At 40.1% G+C, this 12,340-nt stretch overlaps 1 protein-coding gene across 2 annotated transcripts in view; it reads right to left on the reverse strand.

Annotated features, from left to right (window-relative positions):
- LOC119496134 (pro-neuregulin-3, membrane-bound isoform) overlaps nucleotides 1-12,340 on the reverse strand; it is a 403,417-nt gene that overhangs the window by 12,562 nt on the left and 378,515 nt on the right. For both annotated transcript variants that reach the window (XM_037783253.1, XM_037783252.1), the window contains one exon: nucleotides 10,044-10,170. In XM_037783253.1, the coding sequence (XP_037639181.1) occupies nucleotides 10,044-10,170 (127 nt within the window). The remainder of the gene's footprint in view (nucleotides 1-10,043; nucleotides 10,171-12,340) is intronic.

Here is a 12,340-nt window from a genome sequence, read left to right on the forward strand (position 1 = left end):
TGAGAGGAGAAAATCGCTGTGGTTGAACTGCTTATGTCTTACAACAAACCCGTGTTGAGGGATCACATTTAGACTTTGCTTCGTTTTAAGGGAACACAAGCCAAAACTGTTTGGGAACCATCGCTCTGTCTTGAGTACAATTCAGACAGTTGAAAAAACACTCAATCTTCTCGCCAAGAACAATGTACCCGAGAGCTGAGATATTAATAATTTTCAGAGCTTTAGATTAAATTATACATTTGAGAATGGCTTTGTGATAAGAGCCTTTATCGCAATGTATACATGCACATCCTTTGCATATCAACCCATCTCTCTATGACTTCTATGAGTCTAATCATCAAATAAAGCAGAAATGCCATGAAATTAATCATTAACAATAAGCCCTTTCAAAGCCCGGATTCATCACAGTGGGATCGTCGATCAGTAAATCTATGCAATTAAGTTCTCACTTTGTACAGACGGGATAAAAGGAGATTTGAATTGAATTTAAATATGTGCAGAGATGGAGGATTAAGTGTTTACAGTATACATGAGTGCCTCCTGCCTGCAATAAATATTATAATCTGGCTTATATCAGTCTCTTAATATCAGTTGTGTTGGTTCACATTCTTCTATACTCTGAAACAAAAGTCATGGCTAGTCTTGTCTTTCTTGAGCGGAGTTATTTCTATAATACTGCTGTATATCTTCCTTCTTTTGAATCTCTCTCTCATCCACAATGATCCTTCCTTTGTACCCTCTTCGTCCCTCTTTCCGTCCTGACAGCATATCTAAATCAGCACTACCACGGTACTTTGTAAGTCGCAGGTCCTCCCTTTTAACTCTCTTCATGTTCGCCTACGTCTCTGGAGAGACAAATATGCAATGAAACCAAACACTTCTTTTGTTCTGCGCTTAAACAATACGGTTGACAAGGCGGCCTCGCTCCGTTACACAGCGGTAGCAGCAGAGATCTGCTGAACACGGGGCAACGCCACAAAGTGTTTCAGGTTTTTAAACTTTAAAAAGCCTTAAAAGATGTAAGGAGAGTGGCGCCGGTTTGATTTTTTATCTACTACACAAACCTATCTGTGGTTTGTATCACTGACAGTTTTTTCTCTCCTCAGCATTATCTCTGCATCGTCGAGACGTCGGTAACACGAGGTAAGAGTTAGACTTATTTTTGTGCACAGAGTACTTTTATGTCTTTAGACAAAGTTTTGATTTGTGACTAACAAGGTTGTCACTCACACAGTCCCCTCCGCAGGACGCCAGCCTCATTAGCGTCATAGTCGCTGCCTCGGCTCTGTGACCATTTAGACGTTTGAAGGCTGATTTGTACTTGACAACTATGACATACTTTCTTTCTTTTAACTTGGATTTACACTAGACTACCACCTCTACTGAAGCAGAAATGTACATGTAGATGATTAGCAGGTTCAGTAGGAAGAGCTCAACCTGCAGAGTATCTCATGTGTTCAAATAGTTCTCATCCTGTCTGAAGGTGGAGTCAGTCCATGTTGTGCTGGCGAGGCCGACTTTGACTTTTACTCTTAAAGAGTGAGGCTACATTGATATTTCAGAGGTGTAGCGGCTTCTTCACAAATTGAAGATTGAGCAAATATCTTTGGGGAATGACTCAGGTAGCTGCTTAAGGCAGTTTTAAAATGATTCTTGTTGAGCTCTTGGAGGTGCTGCAATGTTTGATTGTCCTTCTGACGGTACTTATCATACTTTCCTAAAACAGAAGGGACTGGCTCTGATTATTAACAAACATCACAAGTCTGAATAATTTGAGAGTTATTTAGTGGTTATTTGGATCACATTAGCATTGGGTGGATTAGTAGTTAGAGCTTCAACAGACGTTTACACTACCAAGGTGCTTACAAGTGGTTTATAACAACACGTTATCATCCCAAACCGACGCTTTGTCAGACCCCTTGGCGTCACTTTTCAGTTGCAGTAAATGTGCTTATCCTTGTGAATTAAACAAAAACACATGCTTAGGATTAGGCAACAAAACCACTATAGTTAGGTTTAGGACAAAAAAAACATAGTTGGGCTTGAAACTACGATGTTTTAGAAGTGAAAATGTGACTCAACGTTGTGAACACGGGACACGAACGAACAGCTGATTGTAAAGTGAAACTTGACACACGGGACATCGAACGCCGATAGCTGTGACAAAGCGAAAGAGAGGCTTATAAATGGAAAGGAAACGCCGATAGCTGTGACAAAGCGAAAGAGAGGCTTATAAATGGAAAGGAAATGGCGTATAAATGCCACGAGAATGCGCAAGGCGTTTAGTGTGCAATAAGTACGCCTTTCTTGATTTCTGGGTGTCATTTGTACACCATGTATCCTGTAGTGACTGCAACGTAAATGTATCCACGTATAAATGCTACGGTAAGAGTTAGTGATGTAGAATAAACACTGGACTTTTAACCAGGAGACCGGTGTTTGAGACTGTTGTTGACCTGTGTTTTGTTTTGTTAGTGACGTTGGTCACATGTCGTTTGTGATGTGTTTTCCGTAGTTGTTTAAGTACTTATTTTAAGCCCAACCATGACATCTTTCCTTACGCTAACTAAGTGTTTTCCTTACCTGAACTTAAGTTAGTAGTTTTCTTGCCTAAACCTAACTGTGGACGTTTGCATGGCGTACAAATGACATGTGAAAAGGCTAAAATGCGTACTCAGGACACATGAATGTCCATGTAATGTTGTAGTATTTATACGCTTTCCTGTGAGACCGGGTTGGTCAAACAACACAGGACTTTCAGCCAGAAAACCGCTGTTTGTGTCCCGTTGACTTATTTTACCTTACTTTTGTTACGTAACTTCCGTACTTAAGTGAAACACTCATTTTATGTTACAAACATACTTATTTTAACCCAAACCATAATCTTCTACTTCACCTAACCAAGTAGTTTTGTTGCGTAAGTGAACCTAAAAACTAAGTAAACCTACGTTGGAAGTTTATTATGAAAAGACACTATGCATGTAACGAACAGAGACTGAAATACCGTCCCTGACGCGTCCAAAACTGACGCTAGAGAGGAACCTAGAGCGTCATAGTTTGAAGCTCACCATGCTGTGGTATTTGAGTGAGAACGTATTGCACCAGATGCAACAGTTTAGTGTGAGGAAAGTTTTTTCTTCAAATGAAAGGAACTACAGAGATAATGTCACATTAAAGGGACACTCAGATAATTTTACACATAAAGGCCGATGTTCTGACACCATGCTGCAAGCTGCTAATTGATACTGAAGCTTCCAGCGAACAGTTGTTCATCTTCTCATCCTGTGATAAAACAGAAAACATTTACACTACACTATAGCCACTTCAGAAACTGGGCGACAATTATTCAAACAGAGAAGGATCTGTTGATGCTTGCATGTTAATTTATTCATGTTAAAGAAGAAATGGATGGCAATATAATTACGCCTGCTAGATCTGACTGAGTTCACTGATATGACAATGCTTTGCTTTTACAGTTACAGGCAGAAAACGTCTTGTGTTTAACTTATTAATCCGTTCTAGACTAATAAAGAGCTCTGGCTACCAGCCAGAGTTGCCAAGTCCGCTTATTATAAGACACTGGGCTTGTTTTCCTGAAGAGTTGCTTACAAATATCATTAGTCGCGAGTTGCGTTTTTTTTGGGCGAGTGTGAGACAACGTTCAGCTAACAATGCCAGGTACAAAGTGGGTGAAATATGGCAATAAGTACAACAAAGACTGGGGAAAAGAGAGTGGACTTAAAGATTGGATTCTCCCTCAAGTGGGGGACAATTCAATGGCAGTTTACTATTTTTGCAAGTGTGAAATACAAGCACATCATGCCGATGCCAACTTGATAAAATTAAACTAAATGCAAAAATGTAATTAAATGTGCAACGTCTTTAAGTTTAGTTAACAAGAAAAATGTAAAGTTACAAGCTAAAACTGGATGCAAAAAATGACATAAAATGTTCAAATTCTTTAAGTTTATAACAAGAAAAATGTAGTTGGAAGATACAAATTAAATACAAAAATTAAATAAAATGTCCAACGTCTTTAAGTTAAGTTAAGAAAAATGTAAAGTTACAAGCTAAAAATGGTGCAAAAATGACAAAACATTCATCTTCTTTAACTTTATAACAAGAAAAAATGTGAAGTTGCAAGCTTAAAGCTAAGCTAAAGATAGCTAGAAGAAGCTAAAAATGGATGCAAAAAGGAAATGAAATGCATGCAATCCAAAATAAATTGAGAGGGGGGAGTTGATTCTTTTGGGCTTGTCTCTATAGACCTGGTTGCTCGTTTCTCTCGCGAGATCTGGCAACACCGCCAGCAGCTCAGAGAGGGAGAAGAGCCTCCAATCTGTTAACGCTGACACTGTTGAAGCTTCAGCGTCTTTTGTTTCAGTCTGAAAATAGATCCAGGGCTTTAGAAAGACCGCACAAGGAAAAAAACGGAAGCTGTGTGTGTTCATGTGTCACACAGCAACACTGACTGTTTTATAGAGGTCATCAATAGAAATGTGATGTTTTCTTGCATAGCTGCAGGCAAAGAAACTCTGCTCTCCAGCTCCATAAACACACACAGATACACAACAAATCATTACTTTGACAGTGACTTCATGCCGAGTTTGGACATCTGTGGTGCAGAGAGAGCATGTAATGTCGTATATTAATGTATGTGTGTGTGTGTGTGTGTGCTGTAATGGATGTTTTAATCTCTTAGATAAGGGATGGCGCGCACCGTATGCCTCCGGCTCTGAGGTTTTTTAACACTGACAGACCATCCAGAGGGAACCAGGAGAGGATTTCTATGATTTGTGCAGAGATGCTGCCATCAATAAAAGTGTTACAGCATTACAAATACACACACACACACACACACACACACACACAAACACACACGCACACACACACACAAACACACACGCACACACACACACTGTAGTCTCAGATTAGCAGAGCAGGCTCAGGATAGTCTTGTTTCATGATAGAGACAGAGCAGTTTCAATTATGCGGCAATGACAGACGGACTCGGTGGAATACCTGTGGAATACATGATAGGCTGGTAAAACCTGATGGATAGAGAGAGATCGGCTCACTGCGAGCTGCTTCTTCACTTCACTGCTTAATCAAATACTTCCAACAAAGGGCCCTGCGGTGCTAATCAGAAGAGCTCATTTTCTATAACAGGCCACTGCTGGATAGTTCTGCCGCCTTTGGCACGACCTACCCGATTACATCGGGATGTTTATCTACAACAAAGTGCAACGTTAAACTCAGATTAGAAAAAATTAAATTAGGATTTATTTGTGTTGAAGAAATGTAAAATAAATTCAGTATACAGTAACAGCTTGGTGTTAGTGCATGCTCCTAAAGCAACATTAACCCTGTGCTTGTTGCTCCGTGTTCAGACATTTGGGTAATTGATCGCCTGCAGACAGAAGTCAATGTGACATTTAATAAAAACAAAAAACAGAAACAATTCATTTGCATGTAAATTCCTCAAAGGCTCTTGTAGAAATTAAATAAATAAATCAAGATTCAAAAGCAACATTTATACACTAAAGATCTTCTTTGTTTCTCTCAACAATACATCCTGTAGAGTCAGTAGACAATAATCAGTCATTCATGAGTGAGTCAGTTTTAATAGAGCAATTAGCACTCTTACTTTTAAATAGTTTTCTGTTATGTTTTGTATAATGTGATTATTTCTGGCAAATGACACACATAGGAAAACTAATCATTTATTGATAAGGATGATGTTTATTTCATGTACTTAGACTAATCCCACCGATGTTCTTCTTACTCATTATTATTTTACCTTCACTTGAAATCCCTTTTAGGACTTTGTTGCTGCCTCTTTGATTTCTTTAATATTTTTTCGTCATTTTTTTTTCTACTTTTCTCATTGTGGACGTCAACGGGAGGAATGTTCCAACCTACTGCTCTTTAAACTGCTTCTTTGAGCGAGCAGCTCCATTCAAACTGTAAATGGGTCAGTGCACTTTATCACTTATGCTTTGTGATATCTTTTTCCTACTTTCTGAGGAATCACAGTTTAGGTTCGGTGCTTCTTTTAGAGACTTTATAATGGATGTGAATGTGGCCGGCTGGAGTGGGTCAAGTTAAACAATGTTCATTCAACCCTCCTTTAACTCAGAAAGTAACATATACCAGATTAAAGTTCACTGTGAGTCTGAAATCCTTGAATATATATATATATTTGTTATTACTTCAGTTCCCTTTATTTAAACATTATATATTTAAACTGCAACTCACAGTGCTAAAACGTGACGTGTCATTATCTTTTCACAACCGAACTGATTGTTCAACTTAACACGCGGGACACTAACAGCGCTCTCCTGGATGAAAGCCTTGTGAGCCTTAGTTAGGTTTAGGAAAAGATCGCGGTTTGGGTTTAAATAACACCGGAAGTGCCGTAACTTAGTACAGAAGTTACAGGCCGGCACCACCTTATCTCGCAGAACTAATGCACATTCATACTCCAGTTGGAGCATTGAGGTCAATCTGATGCTCCTGGACGTACCCAGAACTCGAAAACAGAGGCGACCGATTCTTTGTGGTGGCCTCTTCTCGTTGGCATTTGATTAAGTTGGTCTTCTGTTGTGCTGTGACTCTTTCACTGCTGTTATGGGCACATTATGTTTAGTGTTCTTTGCTTTGTATTCATTTTTATTATGTACATGTTCAGCACTTTGTTTTTAAACGTGTTATAATTAAAGTTTGACTTGACTTGACTCTGTCTATGTCTAACACGAATCAATACATTAAACCGCTGTGCGACGGGGCTGCGTCACCACACTCCCGGAGCACTTTATGGGAGCGTTTACTGGTGCCGCGGACGGGTTCCATACCGGCGCTAAAGGGTGCATTGTGCAGCGGTAACACATGCTGACGGCCATGACAAAGCCTCAGTATTTGACGCCCTGGGAATGAGAACGGGCCGTAAATATACATTAATCCATTTGCATGCACGTAAAGAAGATCTCTTATTTATTCTCAATTACTGTGACATTCAGGTTGAAACTGAATGGTAATATGATGCACTTCAAACGTCTGCACAACACAAGATCTAAATCCATGTAGACGGTTGGATCGCTGCCATTCCCTTGATCTCCATGTAAGTGCGGGGAGCCAGTTTGTTTGTCCTTGGCAGAGCACTCAGCTTGAGGCTAATACGAGGTGGCACACCTGACACACCGTCTTCACAAACTCCAGATTTTACAGATTACTTTCAAGCTTCGGTTAGCTCCGTCTCCCAGCTGTACCTTATCTGAACTCTTTGTGAACTGAAACTCGGGATCCTCAGGCAAGAACGGCCTCATGTTTTAACGTCTTTAAGCTCCAGATTAAAGTCGACAGGGTCTGTGCAGTCCTGCTCCGTTCAGACACTTTTACTTCTTTGACCTGTTGATTCAAGTTAGAGTAGACTGTCACCTTCTACTCTGCACTTCATAAGCATCTGGTGACCAGCCTGAGACATCAGTCTGTGTGATGATTTATAATTATAATAAAAGAAATAAAACATGATCTAGACCTCGACGCTGGGTCACTTAAATAACACACACAGGACTATGGGAGATTTTAAGGGGTGATACTTTATACATATATTTCTTTTAATAGTATAACTATAAAGCAAGCAATCTCTGTCAGTCTGTGTGTCCTTCGCATATCTCGAGAACCGTTCATCTGATCTACTTCACACTGGACACAAACACCGGTCTCCTGGGTGAACGTTTTCTGTGTTTTCATCTTTAACTCTTTTACAGTCTGTCCTCAGTTCATGAAAGTTACATTTTGGTCTAAAAATATCTTGTCCAACGTTCGGTTATTCTTAGCTCCACCCTCTTGTGCCACTTCTGGTTGCAAATAACCAAGATGACGACGACCACAAACCAAGATGAACGGCCTCACGAACACCTGGGTGAAAGTCCCGTGTTTGACTCATCCATCCAGCCCGACCTCCTCCTCCCTATGCAGACTTTGATTAAACATATTTGTCATCCGTCAAAAACAAATCCAGGAGTAAATACGTTCCTTTGAAATGTAATTAACAAAGCAGTTTCATTGTATGAGTAGTAGACCAGGCTGGTACGGTAAATATGAGGCTATCGCCAGTTAGCTTAGCATAGCATCTTTTCCTAAAATGTCAAACCATTGCTTTAAGGTGTGGTTAAGTGGAAGCACCAAAACTACTTGGTGAGAAGAGATTGCCTTCATGGGTTTAAGGAACTAGTGTTGGCTGTTGGTAGGAGATGGAAAGGGAACCGTGGTCCTTGGCCTTGACCTCCCTCTCTCTGACTTTCCACCACACCTTAAGAATGTCACCTGTATTTATTTTGAAGCTGTTTTGTCAAATGACCAGAGGACAGTCTAGTTTTTGTTCTTATACTAATTTGGCCCAATGAGGCCTGACTTGTCAGCTGTAACATGAATTGCCAGTGTGAATTGTAATTATCTTTACTTTATGTAAAACGACTGTGCTTCTCCCACACAGTGATTTATCCACCTTGTGTATGTTAATGTGTTTATGATAGATTGAGACTCCCTGGTGTGTACAATACATGTGATTCGCTTCATTGTAAATTCAAATTATGCCCTTTGGAGGAAAGCTTTACGTCAGACCTGTGTAGATTACATAGGTAAATTACTGTATATAATAAACATGTACAAACAGATAATACATGACCAATGTTGCACAAATGCATACGTACATACACCCCCACAAGGCAATGTAAGATGTGGATTTGACTGACACTCAAATTAATGCAATGTTTTCCATGCCAGCTACTCCGAAACGCACATCTGGGAGAGAGAGCGAGCGCTGAGAAGATGATGAACGACGTGGCTAGCTGGCGCTGTGCTCCCAAACCACTGAACGATTGCTCACTCAAAGACCTGTGAGCCTGATGCGAGTGGCCAGGTGGAGACGAGCTGATTCAGAAGCAGCTAAAACTGCAGCGGGGTGATAAACTCAATGATAGATGCTAATACTCTGAGGTGTAATATGTGTACTGTGTATGTCTGATTTGTGATCTTTTCTTCGGTTTGCTGCTTAAAGCAACAGAACATTCAAAATTTGTGTTAATGGCAACTAATGGCACATACAGTATATTGAACGTCAAAGATTACTTTAGAGGTTCGTTCTCTTGGTGGTGCTGCATCTTTATGCTGCTAGAGGCAACTGAAGATGCTCTTTGAAATGACAAATATTAAGTTCCACTCTTTGGTCTTGCTAATTCTTCATACCACGTCATCACATGAACTTTCCGCATGTCATGAGTAGGCAATTTAGCCTTGTTGCGTGTCATTTTTACGACGATTTCGTGCATCATTTGTACGCCAGGAAAGGGAAAATGTCCTCTTTGGGCTTAAAATAAGTATGTAAACTAAGTAAAAATACACAAAGAAACAACATAACCCAACTATGGAAAAAACGTCACAAACGCCAATAAAAAACACATTACCATCGTAGTAACTAATGTAACTTACAAAACACAAATGACATGCAAAAATCCATAAAGGCGTACTTATTGCACGCCAAACGCCTTGCGCATTATCGTGGCCTCTATACGCCTTTTCGACTGCATTCAATCAAAATCCGGCAATGTGGCACCTTCCCACAGGGTTGTGTGGAGAGTTGGGTGTGTTTATTTGTGCTTTAGAAACTAACCGCTGTGAAACAATCAGAAAATAACATTTTATTTCTGTGATTCACTGCTTTGTTCTCACTAACAACGCTCCCTCTCTTCATTCACTCTATAGTTCGCTCGACTATCGCTAATCTCTCTTTTTGAGCCGGGGAGAAGGGGCCAACTTTGAATGCTGTGGGTTTACAAGCACCAACTGAAAAAATGCTGCATATTAAACCTTTAACCACATCAGGTTCAAGTTAATGTCATCTTCTAAACATCAGTTCATACAGCCAGTCTTTACCTGACTTACACATATTAATATGTTTTCCAGGTGTGTGTACGTGTACGGGCGTCCTTCACTCGAAGACATCAACACTTGATGGAAAAAGGAAAAACAGCAGTAGTCACCTCATGCATTTGCAGGTTGGCGTTAGGGGCCCTCATCTTGGCTTCCACGGCGTTATGGGAATTAGCTGTGTAGTTTTTCAAACTGCGACTCTCCTTCAAGTGGGCCTGGAGCTTCTCTCGGCGCCTCCTGAAGAGAAAGAAAATAAAAGGATGATGATGCACAAGTGGAATTTATTTCAGGAGAGCTTTGACCACTCTCAGCTCAATTACTGTGAATCAGGTCTGCAGATTTTCATCCCTCTGTAAATATAATATCAATGATTATTGAATCATCAAGCAGTGCTGTGGTAACACAGGCTTTGAGTTGCTAAACCGTACACATGTATGAGGATAAAGCATCCTGCTGGTCCAAGTTCCCTCCTCGTCCTTCTTTTGCATTACATTAGGCTTTCCAGATTACTTCTAAAACATGTTTTGAGTTTCTTAGTGTCATAATTATGTTCTGCAATCAACATTCCCACCAAAACCCACCTGCAACTAATATATACAGTAAGTTTGCTCTTAATTCAAAACAGGAGCATTGGGGCCTTTGTTTCAGAAAGGAATGACACAAATGTACAATATTACAGATGTACTGTTTAGGGTCCAGTGATCAGTTTGGTCTCACCTTGACTGTTCATTACAGTATAGAACATATAGGCAGTAGTCATACAGTAATCAGTCTTTCTACTCTATAACTCAATAGCTACTTAAAGCATCTTTTAACTGTCACCCTGTTTCTTAACTATACAGTAGGTCATGATGGCATATCACTCTTGTAGTCTCAGCCCGTTCGCACCAAAAGGCCTTTAGCGTGCAATAAGTACACTTTTCTTGATTTCTGCGTGTCATTTGTACACCATGTATCCTGTGCTGACTGCAGTGTATAAATGCTACAGCAGTGGTTCTCAAACTATGGTACACGAACCACAATACCTGACTGGCTAAATACCGGAGATATGAACGTTAACGGAGGTGCCATTGAGTTATTATTATGAGGCATTTAAAGTCGGCTCAGGAAAAATTACTATTGGGCGAAGGTAAATTACAACGTTATCCTGATGTGTTCAAATTTAATTTAACAAACTTGGTTCTTAATTGCAGCCATAGATGTCACCGATTTAAGGTCCCTTTGCCCAGGTCAGTTAGCTCCAACAGTGATTCTGATAGTTTCCAGAAACCTCAAATGTACAGCGTACAGTAGTTCCAGTAAAAAACAAGCATAAAGGATAAATTACAGAATAAAGTTCTACATTATACAGTCCAAAGACTACATGTATGGTCCTTTATCCTACTTTAGTTTAGTAAACATCCATAATATCCTGTGTCATTCTTATAAAGGACACTGCAGATTCATCCACCAACATACAGTACTTTATAAAAAGGAGTCAGAGGCCAAGGAGAATTACATTCTACCAGTCTCTCTCTCTGCCCTTGAGGAGAGAGAGAAGAAGAAGAAAGTGAGCTATTGACCAAAGGATACCTGTCCTTCTTCCCTCCCTAAGCAGTAATATAAAATCCATTTTTTATTGACTCCATTTAATAAATTCTGTGAAGATGTTTTGAGTCTTCATTCCTCAGATGTGTTTTTATTAAAATGCCTTGTAATATTTATTGCAAAGTTACTGAAGGACTCATTGAATGGACAACTCATTAGTTTGACCCTAATCTTTCCTAGAAGCAGACTGAGAGGTTTAGAGATCCAGAGGGTTGTAATGTGATTGCATTAATCTTAAAGATTCTGGGTTGTGTTTCTACCTGTGTACGTTACAGGCCCTTAATTATTACGACACTAGTTACCAAGCTTGTGTAATCACTCTGACTGCACCGAACCCCTTTTATCGGGCCTTCATAGCGGTGAGCCGGAGGTACGCTCATTATCAGATAGAGCCGATGAAGCCTTGACAGCGCCGCAACGCCGTGTTTACAAACAGCCTCATGGCGAGCTGCTCGCCGCTCCTCCATGGCACTTTAATTATATTTTCTCAGAAGAAGGCTGTGACATTTGGCACACACTAGTTTTGGAACGGCGTTCACTTAATATAAAAAGGTCCATTATCTCTTCTAAAGCCTGAGCACAATCTGCTGTTTATTTGATGCTGCAGCATGCAAACGGGTCTGCTCGCTCTTTATAACAACGGAGCATATGTTAAAATCGGACCTGTTTGAATGACGTCAGCAGCCTCCGACATCCTGATCTGCTGTAGCTGCAGTTCAGGTTACATCTAATTAGAGGATCTTGTGTATTATTATGAATGGGTCTAACAGACCAACCCAGTTGGCAGAATTTTTTTTGGTATTGTACGTTTCTGAACCAA

This window comes from Sebastes umbrosus, chromosome 10 (genome assembly GCF_015220745.1).
Source record: "Sebastes umbrosus isolate fSebUmb1 chromosome 10, fSebUmb1.pri, whole genome shotgun sequence".
NCBI classification, from domain to species: Eukaryota; Metazoa; Chordata; class Actinopteri; order Perciformes; family Sebastidae; genus Sebastes; species Sebastes umbrosus.